The 19,025-nt window shown below is 34.6% G+C and overlaps 3 protein-coding genes and 1 long non-coding RNA gene across 5 annotated transcripts; 1 reads left to right on the forward strand and 3 right to left on the reverse strand.

The window, feature by feature from the left end:
* Positions 1-4,892: 4,892 nt before the first annotated feature.
* Positions 4,893-5,420, reverse strand: LOC117794132. Its single transcript, XR_004618366.1, has 3 exons — positions 5,333-5,420; positions 5,115-5,273; positions 4,893-5,042 (listed from the first exon to the last, which is right to left on the reverse strand). It is a non-coding gene; the product is annotated as an uncharacterized LOC117794132 (long non-coding RNA).
* A 6,255-nt stretch (positions 5,421-11,675) lies between these two features.
* On the reverse strand, positions 11,676-13,754 carry LOC117794128 (translocon-associated protein subunit alpha). Its single transcript, XM_034634614.1, has 3 exons — positions 13,556-13,754; positions 12,529-13,248; positions 11,676-12,453 (listed from the first exon to the last, which is right to left on the reverse strand). Exons 1-3 carry the CDS (start codon positions 13,617-13,619, stop codon positions 12,329-12,331), a joined length of 909 nt encoding a protein of 302 aa, XP_034490505.1. The 5' UTR covers positions 13,620-13,754; the 3' UTR covers positions 11,676-12,328.
* A 2,073-nt stretch (positions 13,755-15,827) lies between these two features.
* LOC117794131 (40S ribosomal protein S28) lies at positions 15,828-16,312 on the forward strand. Its single transcript, XM_034634620.1, has 2 exons — positions 15,828-16,122; positions 16,200-16,312. Exon 1 carries the CDS (start codon positions 15,893-15,895, stop codon positions 16,088-16,090), a length of 198 nt encoding a protein of 65 aa, XP_034490511.1. The 5' UTR covers positions 15,828-15,892; the 3' UTR covers positions 16,091-16,122; positions 16,200-16,312.
* Positions 16,313-16,553: 241 nt separating this feature from the next.
* LOC117794130 lies at positions 16,554-17,327 on the reverse strand. 2 transcript variants are annotated; one of them, XM_034634619.1, is made up of 3 exons: positions 17,089-17,327; positions 16,964-17,026; positions 16,554-16,901 (listed from the first exon to the last, which is right to left on the reverse strand). In XM_034634619.1, exons 1-3 carry the CDS (start codon positions 17,262-17,264, stop codon positions 16,601-16,603), a joined length of 540 nt encoding a protein of 179 aa, XP_034490510.1. In that variant the 5' UTR covers positions 17,265-17,327; the 3' UTR covers positions 16,554-16,600. The 2 variants fall into 2 exon arrangements, with proteins under 2 accessions (XP_034490510.1, XP_034490509.1); XM_034634618.1 differs by having other exon boundaries at positions 16,964-17,035; positions 17,089-17,323.
* Between the last annotated feature and the right edge of the window lie 1,698 nt (positions 17,328-19,025).

Here is a 19,025-nt window from a genome sequence, read left to right on the forward strand (position 1 = left end):
CGTGTTTATTTTTTTTATAAATTTATATTATTATTCAAAATTTTTATATTAAACTTTATTTTTTTCGTCACAAAATTGGATATCAGAAGTTTTGGGGCTGGAATATGCTTTTATCACTAGACTTTTACCTCGTGTAGAGGTAGAGGTTTTTTTTGGAATTGGTACAAGCAGACCCATTCAGTTAGGGTTCCGGAATTCGAATAATTCGAGTCTGAATAAAAAAAAGTTAAATAAATATACGCCCGTAGTCAAAGTGTCATACATCTAGTTATAAATTCTAAAAAAAAAATATAAAAGCAAAAAAAAAACAATATAAAAAAAACAAAACAATTTTACAAACAAAACAAAATTAAATTTTTTTTTTTCTTTAATGCTTAGGGATTTCTTGGCAGATTTGCACGAGAAGTCCCTAATGTTCTATGTGAGGAAAACCCAAGGGAGGTTTCCTCTGTTATCGCTCCTAGGAACTCACAATGTTAAATTCCACAACGTTTGAGCAGTTTCATGAAATATTTTAATAACTTGTAAGCTTCGAAAGATATTCTGATATTGTTTTTTTTAGTATTATTATTATTTATTTTTGAAACCAATCGTTATGAATATTGAAACATTTCTGTTAAAAATAACAAAGCACTTTGGTTTTCCGCTGTTTTTTGGCACATTGTGTATTTAGTTAAATAATTTAAAATTTATTTCATCTTTAGTTTTTACACAGCTCGGGTGTAAGATAAAAAAAATTAAACTTCAACACCTGGAGCAGAATAGAAGAGGAACCATATCACCACATCATACCACCATATCACCAATCAACATAAATGCAGAAAATTTAAACATAATTTTATTTAGTAAAATGTTATTTTTCAAATATATTGTATTTTATATCCAATTTTGTGACGCACAAAATTCAGTTTAATCTAAAAATTTTAAATAAAAATATAAATTAATATAAAAAAGCGAAAATTGGCATCCTGCACTGTGAGCAAAAAGGGTGAGGTTCTTTGTACATAAAAATTACTTTTTGTGCAGTACCTACAGCCGAGCATACTCTATTGTCGGAGACTTCGTACTTACTATAAAAAAAAAGGTTTTTCATACTAAGACTTGGATTTCGCCTGATCGGTCCTATGACAGCTATATGATATAGTGGTTCGATTAGAACCAACTTTGGTCAGGATATATAAGTCTAACTTAAATGCATATTCTATTAGTTTGGTTACGATATCCAGTAAAACAAAAAAGTTTTATGAAATTGTACGTACTACAACATATTAAAATTTAACAGAAATCATTAGAGCCGTTGTGTCAGAAATCGCCAAAATCTAACGAAAAAAACTTTATTTCACCTGTAAAATGTTACCTTAGTACTTTAGACTTTATTTCTAAAGGTACGCATAAAAGCTCTCAATCACACCTTTCCAATGATATATAGAACATATCAGTAGCTTTTATGGTTGCTTTAGCGGGATAAAGCGTTTTCCCGCTAAACTAGTTGTTTTTTCAAAAAGTCGTAGAACAAACATTTCTAGATTTTCGAAAAGGAATAAATCCCCATCATTACATTTAAGCTTCTTTAGCGCTTGTAGCAAACAGACAAACAAACTGACTTTTCATTTCATTTTGAGAAGTCCACTAAAATTTTCAAATTTATTTATCTTTTGAACCAGTTATCGGATTTGGGTGAGAAGAATTGGTAAGAAGAATTTTTAAAACATAAAAAATTTTAGCAAAAATCCCCAACAGCCTCATTAGCTGCAATCATCTAAATTTTTCCCCTCCCACTTACACCCCCGTATCTCATGGCGCAGGTTGGTTAGAAAAAGTTTAGTACGCCATTTTGTAAGTTAGAAATAAACCTTTCGATCGGTATATAACTCGATCTGATCGGACAGTCGTAGCAAATTTTCCAACTTAGCTGTATATATTGTTAGTCGCCTTGCGCACCCTTCGTGATGCTTTCGTCACTAACGCGAACTGCCGTCCACAGATATAAAGCTTAAAATCACCTTTTTTTTGCTAAATGGCAGTTATATGAATCAGTGGCGTTTTCAACAACAAATAATAATAATACTAAAAAAAAAATATATCAGAATATCTTGCGCAGTTTACAAGTTATTAATTAATTTCATAAAACTGCTCAAAATCCCCATAGTGCTCTGTTGGCGCGCAAGCAGCGCGCGTGGAAAGTCATACAGAATGAGAATATTCATCTCTCTATGTAGCCAAACAGATAGAGATGTATTCGTGCGCTCAGATTCATCTCTATGTATTCGTGCATCTTACAATAAGGGTGTGCATATGTATGGGCTGCTGAGAGAATTGACAACATCGATTTGCTTATAAATTGCCTTCCTTTAAATTTTGTATGTAAACTCTTATATCCTGTACAAATAAATTTTGTAATAAATAAATTTTAAGCATAAATAAATATTTAAAATTATTAAAACAGCACATCGCATTTTTTTTATCATCTACATTTATAAATTTACTGGAGGGCTCCGCCACTTGCTCGCTTCGCTCGCGAAATTGAAATGTAAATAAGAGGAGCACTTCTAATATTTTTCTTGAATAAACTTAATTTACGCAAAAATAAATTACTGTTCTATTTCAATAATTCGGTCACTTATTAATTAGTACCACCTGAAATTTCTGACACTCAATTTTTATCTATAAAAAAATATTTTGTGTCCGGTCACCACACAAATTTATTGATTCTGAAATCCGATCATATTAACGCGTTTGTATGTAAGAAAAAGGTAAAAGTAGCGAAAATATGTGCAATAAAAGGCATTTAACCTGTAGTCTCTGTCATTCAAGAGCAAAGAGTCGTTATTTCTAAAATTGGGTTAATTCGACAGGCTTTTTAATCAGTTATGCCTTCTTTACTTCTGATGAAGATCAGTAATCAGTACCTGCTAAATGACATGATAGCTTCTTGTACAAATCAGACTACTACGTTTTTTCACCGTTCGTACAAAGCAATTATTATCAGTTATTTGAGAAGAATTTAACATTGTTTGTTGTTGGAAATTTCCTTCTGAATGTAATAAGTATCAACAAATTTATATATTACTATGGGGCTCCGCCCCCTGCTCGCTTCGCTCGCGGAATTGCTGTGTTGAAATGAGGAGCACTTCTTATATTTTTCTTGAATAAACTTCATTAACACAAAACTTTATTACTCTACTATTTCAATAATTTGGACAACGCTATAATTCGGACACTCAATTTTTATTTAACAAATATTCTGTAACCCGGGCACCACACACATTTGTTTATTTTGAAATTCAATCACATAAACGTGTTTGGAGGTAACAAAATAATATAAGTAACAAAAACATGTGCAAATAAAGGCATTTAAACTGCAGTTTCTTCCACTTAAGAACATAGGGTCGTTATTTCTAACATTGGGATTATTCGGCACGTTTTTTACCAGTTTATTATAATCTTTTACTTCTGATAGATCAATAATTAGTACCTGCTAAATGACATGACAAATCAGACTACTACGTTTTTCGCCTTTCGTACGATGCAATTATTATCAGTTATCAGTTATATGAATAAAATTTGAATTTTTTTGTCGTTGGAAATTTTATGCTGAATGCAATAAGTATCAAGAAATTTATATAATATAACATTTTTTTGTAAAAGAAACTAATAATTGTATGCACGCGGCTAGATTTGGAAGAAAACTTCAATATTTCGATAAAGTGAATCTGTGAATTCTGTTAAGAAATTACAAAAATAAAAAAAAGTTTTTCATATTAAAGGTTAATTTGAAACCGAAGTTCATATGGCTGCTATATTATATAGTCATCCGATTTAGACCAAATTGTAAAATATCCTAAAATTTAAAAATATGTTAATAAAATTAAATTAAAAAATAAAATAAAAATCCTGCCCGCGCCTTCCTGCATCTGGGTCTAACACACCATCCTCTGCACTACTTAGGTACTGAACTCGCCAGCTGACCAAACACTGCTATGTCTATGTTTTGTCAAATTGATTTTATAAAAAAATGCCATCATCAGAACACATTATAACACACCACCCTCTGCACCACTCTGCCACTGAATTCCTTGTTTGACCAAACTCTACTACATGTAAACTGAAAATACATGGGCAAAGTTGGACAAAGAGATTTTTATATATAGATAAATACTTTGAAACAGAAACGAATAATTATATTCACATTGCTAGCTGCCCCTGCAATTGGACTTTGGAAAAATCGCCAGATTTGACGGGAAAAAGCCGGATTTGGCAGGAAAATTACAGATTAAGCAGAAAAATAGGACACTTGGCGTGCAAAAGCGAATCCGTGAGTTTGGTTGGGATAACTTAAAAAACAGAAAAGTTTTTCATACTAAAGCTTAATATGATCCCGATTGTTCCAATGACAGCTGTTTTGACACAATTGTCAAATATCGTACAATTTATAAAAATGTTAAAAAAAAAATGAAATTAATATATAAAAATAAAATCTACGACACCATCCTCTTCACTACCTAAGTACTATGCCCGCTGCAAACAACAATAAAAATGCAGAATGTAGCAAAATGTTAGTTTTCATTATAAAATATACGAATAACAATAAATTTAAAACAAAAAAAATTAGTATGAGTCTAACAGACCATCCTCTGCACTACTTTGCCACTGAATACCGCGCTTGACCTAACTCTACTACATGTAAACTGAAAATACACGTGAACTTTGAATTCCATTTTGACGCACTTACAGACCGATTTTTGTAAAAAAAAAAAAAAAACAGCCTTATGTCCCGATGAAATTGTAATAACTTTGTTGTCCCAAAATTTCAAATTTGCATCTTGAGCGGTTTGGTCTGTACAAAAATACATGAGTGAGTGAATGAATGAATGAATGTACTGGATGAAGAATTTTATATATATAGATATTATATTTATTATATTTGCTGTGTCTTCGCTGCAATAACATGTTGAAATTCATATGCTGTCGTTATTTCCAAGCTACGTGTTCATTTTTCGATCCTCGTCTGTCGGTTTGTTTTTAATGTCAAAAAAACATACCTGTAAATAGAAAACATAAAGAATGTTAGAGATTAAGAATATTAGAGATATAGTGATGAGAATTATACTTACCTGATGATGAAAATGTCCGAGTAATTACTGCTGTAGGGAGAGGGAGAAGCACAATAGCCAACTCAAGTTGAAGAAGGGTCCATTCGGTGGCCAATATGAGCCGGAGTTGAGGTGACCGTCTCAGGCAGGGCGGGTTCGCCTGGATCCGGAACCGGGATCCTGTTTAGACGAGAGGTGGATCAGTGTTAGTTTTTGTGAATGTTTGTTTATTTACCTACCGTTTTGTCGTTAATTGCAGGCTTTGTCGTTTATGTTGTGGATTTAGTTCCGTTCGCCACAGCTGTTTGTGTATCGATGCTGTAATCGATTGTTCGGACTGCGGGCCAGGGATGGGACTCTACCCTGAGAGCCGAAGAGATAGCCGGCGCGGCTTCATGAAAAAAAAAGCAGTTCGTAAAGGTAGGTACTCACTAAAGTTTGTAAGGAGCGAAAAAAAAAGTGATATACTTGGACGCGTAGCGTCGCAAACTAGTGTGACCAACGCAACACCAACTAGTCGGCCAGTGCTACAGTCGAGCATACTCGACTGTCGGAGACCCCGTACTTACTATCCAAAAGCAGCCACTTCTAAAAATTAAATAATATATAAGATAAAATTAAATTCTTATATATAAGCCTACATAAACGTAAATCCTTAACAGAGATTTAATTACAAGTACATGTTCAACATGCAAAATGTTGTAATAAATAAACTAACCAACACTTAATTCATTTAGTTACATAATTGAAGTTCAAAATTTAATTAAATAATATATTTGAATCAAAAAAAGTTAACAGATAAATTTATTAGAAACATAAATTTGCATAGTAAATTTATAAAACATGAAGTTTACATAGAATTTTAACATAATATTTATATAAATGTCAATATAAAATAATTTAAATAAAATAATTAAACATGTATTCAATATAATATTTCAATATAACATTCATAAATAATAATTTAAAAAAAATTTTGAAATTAAATAACAATTTAAAAAAAAATTAAAAATAGCTAAAAAAATCAGCTCAAAAAAAGTTGTTTCCGACGGGAATCGAACCCGCAACAAAGCTCCAAAAAATTTTAAATGACAGAGGCTTAACATATTGAGCCACACTTGCACATATTCGTTTAGCCTCCCAAATTGCCAAATTATTTATTTTATAACTCAATAACAAAATTAAAAAATGTTATTTTAGCCTTTAATAATAAAAATAAATTTATACATAAACACTGAATTTTAAATGAAAAAGAATAAAAGTTTAATGACTTTCGCCCATGGCAGGATCGCACCCACGAACATTGTTTGACTTCCCGCCTTTTAGCACACTACGCCACAGAAGCACATGACATGATCGGTCGCCAATTTGTTATATAATAAGTTAACTCAATTTTCATGTTATCATATTATTCAAGATTTAATTACTTGCCAACACTCCCTTATCAAATCGAACAGTAAAATTTATTATTTTAGTACCTTGACTTTTTACTGTCTGATCGAAGTGAAATTTTCAGCAAAAATCTAGGATACTTTTCTCTTTGTCTATGCAAAATCTTAAGTCTCTAGCTATTAAATTGCTTTTATAATTTGGATATGAAATTTTCTATGTAGATTTGTAGGCGATTAAGTGGGCGTGGCCAAATTTTGTAGCATACTTAATCTGCCTGCAATATAGAGGAACCTACATACCAAGTTTGGTGTCTCTAGCTTTTAATTTGTATATGAAATTTTCTATGTCGATTTTTGGGCGGTAAAGGGGGCGTGGCCGAATTCTAAAACAAACTTGATCTGCTTGCAGTATAAAGGAGCCTACATTCCAAGTTTGGTGTCTCTAGCTCATATAGTCTCTGAGATCTAGGTGTTCATACAAACGTCAGGACGTCGGGACAGACGGACATTGCCATATCGACTCGGCAATTGATGCTGATCAAGAATATATATACTTTATAGGTTCTGCCTCGCCTCCTTCTGCCGGTTATGCACATGTTTTTAAAACAAACTTAATGGACCCCTGTACTTATTTTAAGTACGGGGTCTAAAAATTAGGGAAACAAATCAATTAGATTACTTTTATTGCGCTACAATTTAAATAAACAATTTTATAACGTTAAACTAAATGACCTCGAATGGCTCATTGAAGAGATCCGAATCACAACAGGAATATCGCTTTAACTATAACTTGAAGGATTTCGTGATGCTTAGGTAATATCAGTCGGGCGCCCATGGGGTTCCGCGACTTAACTTATATATACTTTGAGGGGTCTGCCACGCCCCCTTCTGCCTGTTACATACATTCTGCCAAACATATTATACCCTATTTTGCACATTTTCAATGGGCTTAGTGTATAGAAGCCCCAAACAGAGACCGATTTATCATGAATTTAGCCAAAAACAAGGAGGCTCCGCCCCTTGCTCGCCTCGCTCGCCAACCTCGGGCTCGCTTCGCTCGCGGTGCTACAATCGAGCATACTCGACTGTCGGAGACCCAGTACTTACTATGGAAAAAGCAAGTACTGCTAAGAATTCAAAAACATTTTGCTCACTTGACGCTGAGCGTTGTATTACATTTTCGACTACTTGTTTCAACGACAACTATATGATATGGTGAACCGGTCATGATATCTTATAAATCAATAAAGTTTTTCATACTTTGACTTGATTTTCGTCCGATTGCTTCTATGACAGCTATATTATATAAGGGTCCGTTTTGAACCAACTTCGGTAAGGAAGACTAGGTTATGATATCTCACAAAACAAAAAAGTTTTTCATACTAAGACTTGATTTTCGCACTTTCGGTCCTATGTGAGCTATATGATATGGGGGTCCAATTTTCACCAGCTTCGGTCATGAATTAAAAGAATAACCCAGATACATTTTCGAGATTTGTTAAGAACATACTATAGCGACTTGGCTATTGATGCTGATCAAGAATATATGTACTTTATAGGGTCTGCCACGCCTCCTTCTGCCTGTTGCGCACATATTCGTTAAAACAAACCCAATAAGCCCCTGTACTTTTTTTAAGTACGGGGTCTAAAAATTTGATTAGGGACTCAACTAGTTTTCTTTTCAAAAATGTTTGAAGTTTCCATAGAAAATGACCTATTTTTGTTGCTGCTTTTTGCAATTTGTCACAACTATGGACCGTTTACCAACACTAGTTTTGTTTGACTTGTCCATTTTATGGCCAGTTTATAAAGTTCATAATGGATTTGTGAGTTTTATTTTTAAAAAATCTTAATCGAAAAATAATATAATGAAAAAAGATAATAATTTTGAATATTTGGACAAGCTCCTATTCCAAAAAAAGTTCGAAGACCTCTGGAGAAGCATTTATAAGATTTTTATGGTCATGAAGTGTTTGTGCAACCGTGAATATATTGCGCCGCAAAAACGAATAAAAAAAAAAAATCGCGAGATTTTTAAAATTTTATATTAAACTTTATTTGTTCGTCACAAAATTGGGTATCAGAAATTTTTGGGCTGGAACATGCTTTCGTCACTAGACTAGACTAGAGGTTTTTTTTGTGTATATCTTTTGACATTGTAACTTTATCAATAATGCAGACAGATTGTAAAATACGCAAGTTTATTTGTTAAATTTCTTTTACATTTAAAAAAAAAATTTTTTTTAGTAATAAAGAGAAAAGAACAAATAAATTTAATGAGCGTTGCAGAAAGTCACAACTAATTTAATTAATTTAACCTAGCTTAACCGCGAATTTAAAAAAAATCAAAACTAACCTGTCTGGCAGCCCTTGCTATTTCTGCAACCCAAAACCAAATTTTCTGGCAACACTGGCTATTTTTGCCGCTCAAAGGCTGTATGCTACATAGGCTTGCTGCTATGTCACGTTATGGCTGTTGTCAAATTTCAACTCTACGTAATATGCATATATAAACTAATTTGCTAATATTTTGAGAATGTGAATCTTTACAGATATCTGTGATATTTCAAAAAACGCGGAATTTGACTATAATACATTAAAATTTGATAAACATGTTGAACTTCATTTTTTTTTAAATCGCCAAAATGTGAGACATAAAACCTTTTTTCACCTGTAAAATTTTACCTGAGCTTTTACTTTAGAAAAAAAAGTTCAAGGGTACACCTCAAAGCCCCCAAGGGCTTTACAAGGATATCTAGAACATATCTGTGGCTTATATCATTTGGAAACTGTTATGGATTTAATTTTAGCGGGATTTAGTGTTTTTCCGCTAAAATAACGTTTTTTTCAAAAAGTCGTAAAACAAACATTTCTAGATTTTCAAAGAGGGATAAATCCCCATCATCCAAACCAGAGGTGGGCATTTTGAAATGATTTATGACTTCAGCAGCGTCTTGTACACTGTGTGAAAAAGTAAAGTTGGTTTTGTTGCGTTTTGATTTTTACCACATAATAAGCTTTCGACTTGCAAATAAAATTAATTAGAACTTCTATTGGTGTATAATTGTTTTGGTTTGTCAGAACCAACAACAACCACACAGATTTTTCGTCGCGCCGCAGAGAGTCATAAATGTGTTCATTTTTCTTTAATTTATGACTTCAGAAGTTGTGTTTGTTGTAGATGTTGTTGTAGTGCTCCCGATTGCAAATTTCGTGCCCACCGCTGATCCAAACTAAGCTTTTTTTTTAACGATTAGATGCAAACAAACAAACTGACTTTTTATTTCATTTTGAGAAGTCCACTAAAAATTTACAATTTAATTATCTTTTGAACTAGTGATCGGATTTGGGTGATCAAGGCACCAATCGACGTGTACTTTTGATAAGAACTTAAAAAAAAAAATTCCAAAACGCGCCAACGGCCCCATTACCTGCAATCATTGAAAAGTGAGAAGTTGCAGAAAGCAACAACAAAAATAGGCAATTTTGTATGGAAGCTTCAAAAATTAAAAAAAAAACTAGTTGAGTCCCCAACCCAATTTTTTGGGCTAAATTCATGATAAATCGGTCTCTGTTTGGGGTTTTTTATTTTTGATTTTGAGTTGGGCCAGACCATGATACAATTATGTATACTCGTATTAGGTAGCGACAGCACAGAGAGCGCTCTCATTTTTGCTATCATATATTGTTTAGTATGTAAGCAGACAAGCAGGCCTTGAAAGGTTTTGTCTCGCTCTCACGCACACAATTTCCTACTATCGTATTTTCAAGGGCGTAGGCAGCTTTGAGCGAAGGAGGGGCCAAAAAAATTTTTTTCTAATATCATCACAAACCCTGCCTAAAACCTCTAGAGATTTTTAAACAAATTGTTTAAAAATTTACGAGTTAGATGTGTTATATTAGGTATGTTTTTTATAATTAATAAATTTATTCAAAATACATTTCATTCAATTTTAATAAATACCTTAATACCTTAACCTCTCCAAAATACATTTGTTATTTGAAAGCATTGCTTGCATACTTTCAGAAACACCACCTTTTGGGTTACTTTTATAGATTTTTACTCACACATTCCAATGAGCAATATAGCTTCGTAGTTCAATTAGTCTTTGTAGTCATTTTAGACTTTATATAAGTTAAAATTACTTCAAAAACTAGCCTTTCTTGCGCACTCAGCATACAAGATCCTTAAAAAAAAGAATTTATAGTAGAGTGGGTCATTTTTTTTTTGCGCCAAAACAACGAATTCTAAGAAGGTTTGCCCAATAAACCATCGGTCTAAAATCAAAATAGAGCTTATGAAATAAAATTAATTTTTCTTACTCCATACAAATTGACCGACTCTATTATCCAAGACAGTTTTACAAATTTTGTACGACCTAAAAGCACAAAATTGGCTTTGTCGAGGCCCTAGAAATGAACAATGATTGCTGTTAAATGTAAAAATTATAAAATTAAATTACGTTATTTTTTAATTTTAGCAAAAGGGCATTAAATATATTTTAAATTAATATATTTGTACCAAATATACCAACAATGAAGATAACTCATCTTTGTGAACCCGCAAATTGGAGTGAAAAATTAGAGCTCGACACTTCATGTAATTTCAAGAATAGTACCACTGTTGGAATTTATACTTGACAACTTTCAAGGTAGGGGCACTTGCCCCCCCCTCCCCTTCCACCCCCTGCCTACGCCCTTGAGTATTTTGCTTTCGCTCTCATACATCTGCTGCTGTCGCTACTTTATACAATTGTATCATGGCCCAGACTAATAGACTTTTATCAAACAAGCTGTATGAGTGACATAGTCAGTCGAATAAACACAACGAAGAAAACACTCCAGCCCGTCTTATCTTTGATAAGGTAGGCGTTAGAACACGAAGGAGAGAAAGACCCTGGATACGTTGACAGGACCAAGAGACTGAAACCCTGTTAACCCTAGGTGTCACCAACTTGCGGTGACAAGAACGCTTGGAGGCAAATTGTGCATCAAGCTTTGCCCCAGTGGAGGGTTCAGGCCATATAATAAATTGCCAACACTTATGACATTGACTATTTATACTTTATGGGGAGTGCAACACCTATTTCTGTCTGATACGGTCCATTTTTTTAAATTTAAAAGTTTGGACACACAAAAGACCCCAAAGACGGCAACACATTCATTCTTAATGAAATACAAATACATTTACTTTTACTTCACAATTTTTTCTTTTATTTCATTTTGTGGAAAGCTCCTCAATTTTTTATGTGCTCTGCTCACATGCTGATATCAAACGGTTATCTAGCTACAGATACTTTTATAAAATAATTTCATTTTTGTTCATTCTTACAACGTTTGAAAGACATGAATGCAAAAAATAATATTTTAATTTAATGTACAATTGGAAGGTTTGGTCACGTTCTTGAATCTTCAACAAACGAAGACAATTAGGTGGCGCGGCACGAAGTTGGGCCCATTATGGAGTTTGTTTGTAGAAATACAAAAAAAAGAGAAATAGAATTTAATAAAAAAAAAAGAGAAATAGAATTTAATATAAAAAAAAAGAGAAATAGAATTTAATACAAAAAAGAATGCATTCGCTAACGAAATTCAGAAATTTAAACTTTGAACTGCACGGCCCACATCTGCTGGTGTACTGGTTAGCTTAACACTAACAATCTCTACATAGTCAATTGGATATAACCAAAAAAAAAAAAATATATAGTATTATTAATTAGATAATTAGACTGCGACGACGCATATTGGATGTTGTTGTATGGATTTGCGTATTTGTGTGTGAGTGGATGGTTAAGTGCAGATTTGCAGTGGTGCAGATTAGCAGATTTGCAGATTGCGCAGTCTTCAGTCATCACCCGCGGAACGCTTCACCTTGCGTTGCTTGGGACTGTTAAGGCTAGAGGTCGGACTGGCCTGTTTCCCCGGCTTGGGGGATGTTTTTGGCGTTTTTGACTTGGGTGGCGATTTCTCTGTGAAGGGGAAACAAATAATACGATATGTAATATAAAATATGAGTGCAAATGTAGAAGATTCGAATCACTTACGCAATGCACGCAAAGTCTCCTTAGGTACCCAGTCGTAATCGATGTTGCTATCGTTGGCAGTGCCTGTCTCGATAACCTTCTTGGCGGCAGCACGCTTACGCTTGCCAGAGCTACCCAACAGATACTGCTGTCCAATGACCAGCAGCAGGACAACAATGCCAGCAAGCATCACATACAGGAAGAAAGTCTCGCCATCCAAGCCCTCGTCGACCTCAGAGATCAGCACCGTCTCGTTGAATACAGCCTCGTTGTATTGGATGCCGTTGGCGTCACGGTACGCCAACGCAATGTTCAGTCCAAATGGACGGCCTGCAAACTGATCGGAGGGCAGGAACGTATACGATACAGTTGACTCAAAGCCCGGCTTCACTTCGCGGTTGTAAGCAACAGCCGAGAAGTTCTGGATAAAGTAATTGAAGTCCATGGGATAGCGGAAGGATGCCTCAACGGTCTCGATGACAAACTCCTCCTGGCCCTTGTTGGTGAAGCCAATGAGGAACTCAACTGGCTTGCCTCCGGGCAGATCCAGTTGTTGACCAGGCGTGTGCAGTGGTTTCGTAAACAATAAATAGGTATCAGCATGGGGGGAAGTGCTGCTGCTACCGCTGTCCGAGTCCTCATCCGCCTCAGCATCCTCGCCCGTCACAGCGCCCTCTTCGCTGTCCACTTCAACTAGATCATCTTCGACGGCTTCGGCAGCATTCGCACCCAGTTTGTTAGCTGCAATACCGAACGATTGCAATGCATGAGTAAGAGCAAGACAGAGATACATGGCCCAACTGCCAACGCAACACTTTTCTTTTAAGCATTAGACGTTAAACGTTAAACTCAAACCAAACTTAAATTATCAAACTGTAGATTATGATAGACTATTCAGTTATAATCAGTCTCAAAAAAGTTGATCCAATTCATTCATTATTGCTGCTTACAAGTCGTGACCATTGCCACGTAGTCGCCGCCAAATCTCAATAGAAACAAATCAATCGACGGGGTTTTTCGATTTTGTCTTGTCAGTTGCAATACTTACGGGCTGTGAAAGTGCAAATAATTGTTGGTAGCACGAGTAACATCAAGAACATAAGGTTTTTCATCTTGTTATTTGTTGAGTTTTTCACTTGTGTATCGAGAAAGCGGCAAATAAAGCAAATACGCACCGACAGACAACTGACACGTACGAAAGAAACTAAAAGACTGAGGACCAGCAACAATGCGTGCAGCCGAAGTAACACGAACACTAACGACTTTCACTTGTCAAAGAGCTACGTGGTGCAGCGTCAACTGACAGTCCAGAGTTGTCACGATGTTTCAAAAAAAATAAAAAACAAACAACATGTTTGTCACAGCAACCGATTACCGTTGATGTCTAAATTAAGCACTACTTAAAAAAAATTAAAGGCTTTTATGTAAACCCTTTTTTTTTAATTTAAATGTTTTTATATATTTTTAAAAAATTTTTTTATTGTGTTCGGCAACATTATGCTGTCTTAGTGTTGCCAGTTTCCGTAATCTGTCAAAGTGGTTGGCATTATAGGGGTATTCCTGAAACAGACTATGAATAGATTTTTATTCCATTAACCCAAAATATATTCAGTTGCAAGAACAACCTTAAACATTTTGATTTTGAATAAGAAAAAGTCACGAAATCACAAAATGACAAAAGAAAGTGAGAAAACTATTTAATATTAGTATGCTTGCAAAAAGAAAAACTAGAATGTTACTATTTATTTATAATGCTTAACCCGAATCGCCCTGAGCTTCTTCATAAAACTTTCAGGACTGATAAATTTGAGGTCGCTGAATCTGAAAAAGACATTCGTCCTTGTCAGGATAATCGACAGGTCCCTTTTTTAGGCTGTTACCATATGGTAACGCTGGGAATAACAGGGTACAGGAAGATTTGTGAAAAAGTATAATAAACACAGCTTTACCCAACAACAGCTTTATCCTTGATATATGTATATGACCAAATTTAATTGAAATCGGTGCAGTATATCATATATATAACATAGCTGTCATAGGAACAATCGGGGTCAAATTCACCTTTAGTATGTAAGACTTTTTTGTTTTCTGAGATATCTCAACCAAACTCACAGAATATGCATTTGGTTTTGTACATCCTGACCAAATTTGGTTAGAATCGGCTTACTATATCCATATAGCTGTCATAGGAACACTCATATTTTACGAACAAAACAGTACCGAACGCGATTAAAATAAATGGAAAAAACCTGTACCCTGCGTTACCATATGGTAACACAAAAAAAAAAAAGCGTAAATTTACCGAAAAAAAAGTGGTTTTTTTTCGAATTCATTTTTTAAAATAAAAAAGAGCACTCTTTTACCTTTTAAATGATGTGTGAATTGCATATTGTTCACTACTAAAATCAGTTAAAAGATTTAAATTTACTTGCGACGAATTGCCAAATGCCGTTTTTTGCACTGCAGAATATAAAGCGCATTTTTCGATGAGCTAGCTTCAAGAGATTGTTTCAATCAACTTTTTATCAGTAAGAGACAACAAATTACTCGTAGAATATCATATTAAATATAATCTAATGTTAATATCTTGTCTAAAAAAAAATGTTTAGCAAATGCCTATTGCTTGTTACCATATGGTGACGCTGGGAATATTCGGGTTAAGCTGCAATTCAAACATTTCAGCTCTTTTTATCGTTGTCTTTCTTAACCTACTTTCGTGTTTCAGCTAGTTGCAAAATGCAACTGGTCTCCATTTGACTAAAAAGTAAAAAACAAAAAAAACCTCCAACTGCGGCAACTAATTTTATCGAAATTATAAGCTACCCACAATCTGTCTCGGATTAGATTTTCTAAAAATTTTCAATGTGTCCAGCTTTTCATTATTTATTCTGGTAATTTCACGATCCTACTCCCATATAAATTATGACTCTTAATTAGTTTATACGTTGACTTAAGCAGCTTTAAGTGAAAGAAAAAGATTTAATTAATTTATTTAATTAATATATAACTTATGCGCGTTTAAAGTTAAATTTAATTTTATACCAGACGCAAAAGTTTTTCGGTATATTTGTTTATGTCTAATAATCTGATCGATAATAAGTTGTTTATCACTAGTTTACTCGATCTGACAAGACTTGTAATTAATATTATGAATATCTTTTCTTAAATTTATCGCAATTTTGATTTCACGAATGTGATGAGTACATGAAATGGTTCGTATGAACGTAGTGTCAGCCTTCAACACTATTTTTTCAATGCAACCCTGAGCATTAGCGCAGCTACCTTAACGTCATTGTACATTCAATCAGCCGACTTCCTTTTCGCTTGCGTCTGTCAATTGAAGCGCATCTAGCACGTGAATTCTCTTTGTGAAAACACAAAAATAATGGACAAACCAGTTGTTTGGGCTCGCGTTATGAAAGTTCTTGGCCGCACCGGCTCCCAGGGCCAGTGTACCCAGGTCAAGGTCGAGTTCCTCGGCGAACAGAACCGTCAAATCATCCGCAACGTCAAGGGACCCGTGCGTGAGGGCGACATTCTAACTCTGCTCGAGTCCGAACGTGAAGCCAGAAGACTACGCTGAGGAGTGATACTCGCTTGAAATTTGTTTATTATGTAAGTACATGCGTCTGCTCCAATTAAAGCTGTTTAATTCTGACTCAAATATCACCCTTTTCTTTACATGTATTCAGATGTGGATTCGCTCCCAAAAAATGGCTACTGTAAACAAAATAAATCCAGAATGGCACATCACCATATTGAAATGTGTTTTTAAATAAATTTCAAGTATTTCAGTGCTAGCATACACAAGGTTCTTTTTTTTATTTTTTTTATTGTGAGATTGTGAATATGTTCGACCAAGTGCAAGGTGTATTTTTCTTAGTTGACGTCTTACACGCAGTTGCTCTCGCTGAGGTATCTATTTTGACAGTTCGTTCCAGCGTCTCACTCTGAGAGCTATCAACGAAGACGTCACCTAACGTAAACACACCTTGGCAGACAGTACCTGGAATGTGGTGGTAGGAAATCCACTGAAAAGTGCACACTTTTTGGCAAATAAAATGTTGAAGTATATTTTAAATGATGTACTTATTTACAATATTATTGATCGGGCAAGGCCCATACAAAAGTTGGACTCGTATTGCTTAACTAGCTGCAGCACTTCTCTAAACTGCTTTACTGTTGAGCTCTGCACCAAAGAAGGCGCCAATGAACGTGCATGCAATTCCAAGTATTTGGTCTGCGTCTGCAGGACGTCCAGTGTTTGGAATAACCACGCATGCCAGTCGGCATATGATTCCAGCTGAAATGGCTCCCCTTCCAGAGCCAAGAACTCCCGTTCAAAGTCTGCAACATGGTCGGCAATCTCAGCTAGTTTCGCATGCAGGTTTTGTCTGCAATTATGGACGGAAGTTTTCTGTATATTTTTATAAGGCACTGTTTGGCCAAAACTCACATGAAATGGTTGATTGGCTGGAAAGCGGCATGACAAGCTGAGAGCAGAGCGACGGCGGCTGTTCTGTCGACGCTGTAGAAATTTTCCGATAAATATTGAGCTGAGGACCATAGAATATTCTTTACCTAGCTACTAAACGTTGACGTTGACTCAATTCCCATAGTTGATTTGTCAGCGTAATTAGCTGTGGGGTTTGGGCTCCTAACATGCTTAGATAGTTACGAACAAGAGTTGTAGCGACCTGTAAACAGTCGCTTAACGTCTTCTTATAGTATTCGTATCTGTCGGGTTCTAATTTCATGTCGGTTTAAATTTAAAACGAGATTTTTTTACTTGTGTATGGCAAATAGAGATGTGGAAATGTCATTGATATATCGATCGACTTTTTGGGCGATATTTTTCTGATCAACATCGATATAATTTTGCGATATATGCAGCCGATGTTTTTGCCGATATTTTATGAGCTATATATTATCGAATTTGTCATACAGGCAAACAACGAATAAATATTTTCAAGACGATAGATAGATATTCTGTCGCAAATGCTTTTGTCATTTTTTTGCTATACAATTAAAATGTGTAACCGAAATTGGCTCTTAAAAGCAATGGGACCTAGGAGATTAGAATAATTTGTCAATATGTTACTTTAAATATCGATTAATCTATCATATATCGAATTTAATACTATTAACAGTGGGATTCCTGAAACAGATTCGTGTTTGATTTCAATTTGGTTTTAGCAAATCTGAATCAGTTTTAGGAACAACCCTTTTTGCTCACTGATTTGATCACTGCGGACGGCAGTTCGCGTTAGTGACGAAAGCAGCACGAAGGGTGCGAAAGGCGACTAACTATATATACAGCTAAGTTGGAAAATTTGCTACGACTGTCCGATCAGATCGAATTATATACCGATCGAAAGGTTTAGTCTTAACTTACAAAATGGCATACTAAAACTTTTTCTAACCAGCTTGGGTCATGAGATACGGGGGTGTAAGTGGGAGGGGAAAAATTTAAATGATTGCAGCTAATGGGGCTGTTGGGGCCTTTTGGTAAAATTGTGTGTCGATTAATACCTCAATCACCCAAATCCGATAACTGGTTCAAAAGATAAATTAATATGAAAATTTTAGTGGACTTCTCAAAATGAAATGAAAAGTCAGTTTGTTTGTCTGTTTGTCTGTTTGCATCAAAGCGCTAAAGAAGCTTAAATGTAATGATGGGGATTTATTCCTTTTCGAAAATCTAGAAATGTTTGTTCTACGACTTTTTGAAAAAACCGCTAGTTTAGCGGGAAAACGCTAAATCCCGCTAAAATTGAAACCTTAACAGTTTCCAAATCATAAAAGCTACAGATATGTTCTATATATCATTGGAAAGGTGTGCTTGAGGGCTTTTTCTAAAGTACTCAGGTAACATTTACCAGGTGAAATAAAGTTTTTCAGCTTACATTTTGGCGATTTTTGACAAAACGGCTCTAACGATTTCTGTTACATTTTAATATGTTAAAATACGTACAATTTGGTATATGAAACATAAATTTTGGCTGTTAAGTGAATAAATACATTTTTCTATGTATTTTTTATCCCACAAAAAAAACCTCTACACGAGGTAAAAGTCTAGTGACGAAAGCAATTTCTAGCCCCAAAATTTCTGATATCCAATTTTGTGACGAACAAAATTCAGTTTAATCTAAAAATTTTAAATAAAAATATAAAATAATTTTAAAAAAAGCGAAAATTGGCATTCGGCACTGCGCAAAAATTAATTTTTATGTACAAAGAAGCTCACCCTTTTTACTCACAGTGATTTCGAGAATTTTATGAAATGGCGGCAAAACACAAATTTACAAATGAAAGTGTGAAATCTTTTTTTGTAAGACTTTTTATTAATAGTTTGATTGCAGAACAGTATAATTAGAATATTAATATTTGTTTATAATGCGTAAGCTGCAATTTTACGCATTATCAGCTCCATTTCGTCTTTTAACCTATGTTTGTGCCTTAACTTCAATTCTCACGGCCCTTTTCTTAGCTGTCATATCCATCTGGGACATCCATAG

Source organism: Drosophila innubila, chromosome X (assembly GCF_004354385.1).
Source record: "Drosophila innubila isolate TH190305 chromosome X, UK_Dinn_1.0, whole genome shotgun sequence".
In the NCBI taxonomy this organism is placed as follows: Eukaryota; Metazoa; Arthropoda; class Insecta; order Diptera; family Drosophilidae; genus Drosophila; species Drosophila innubila.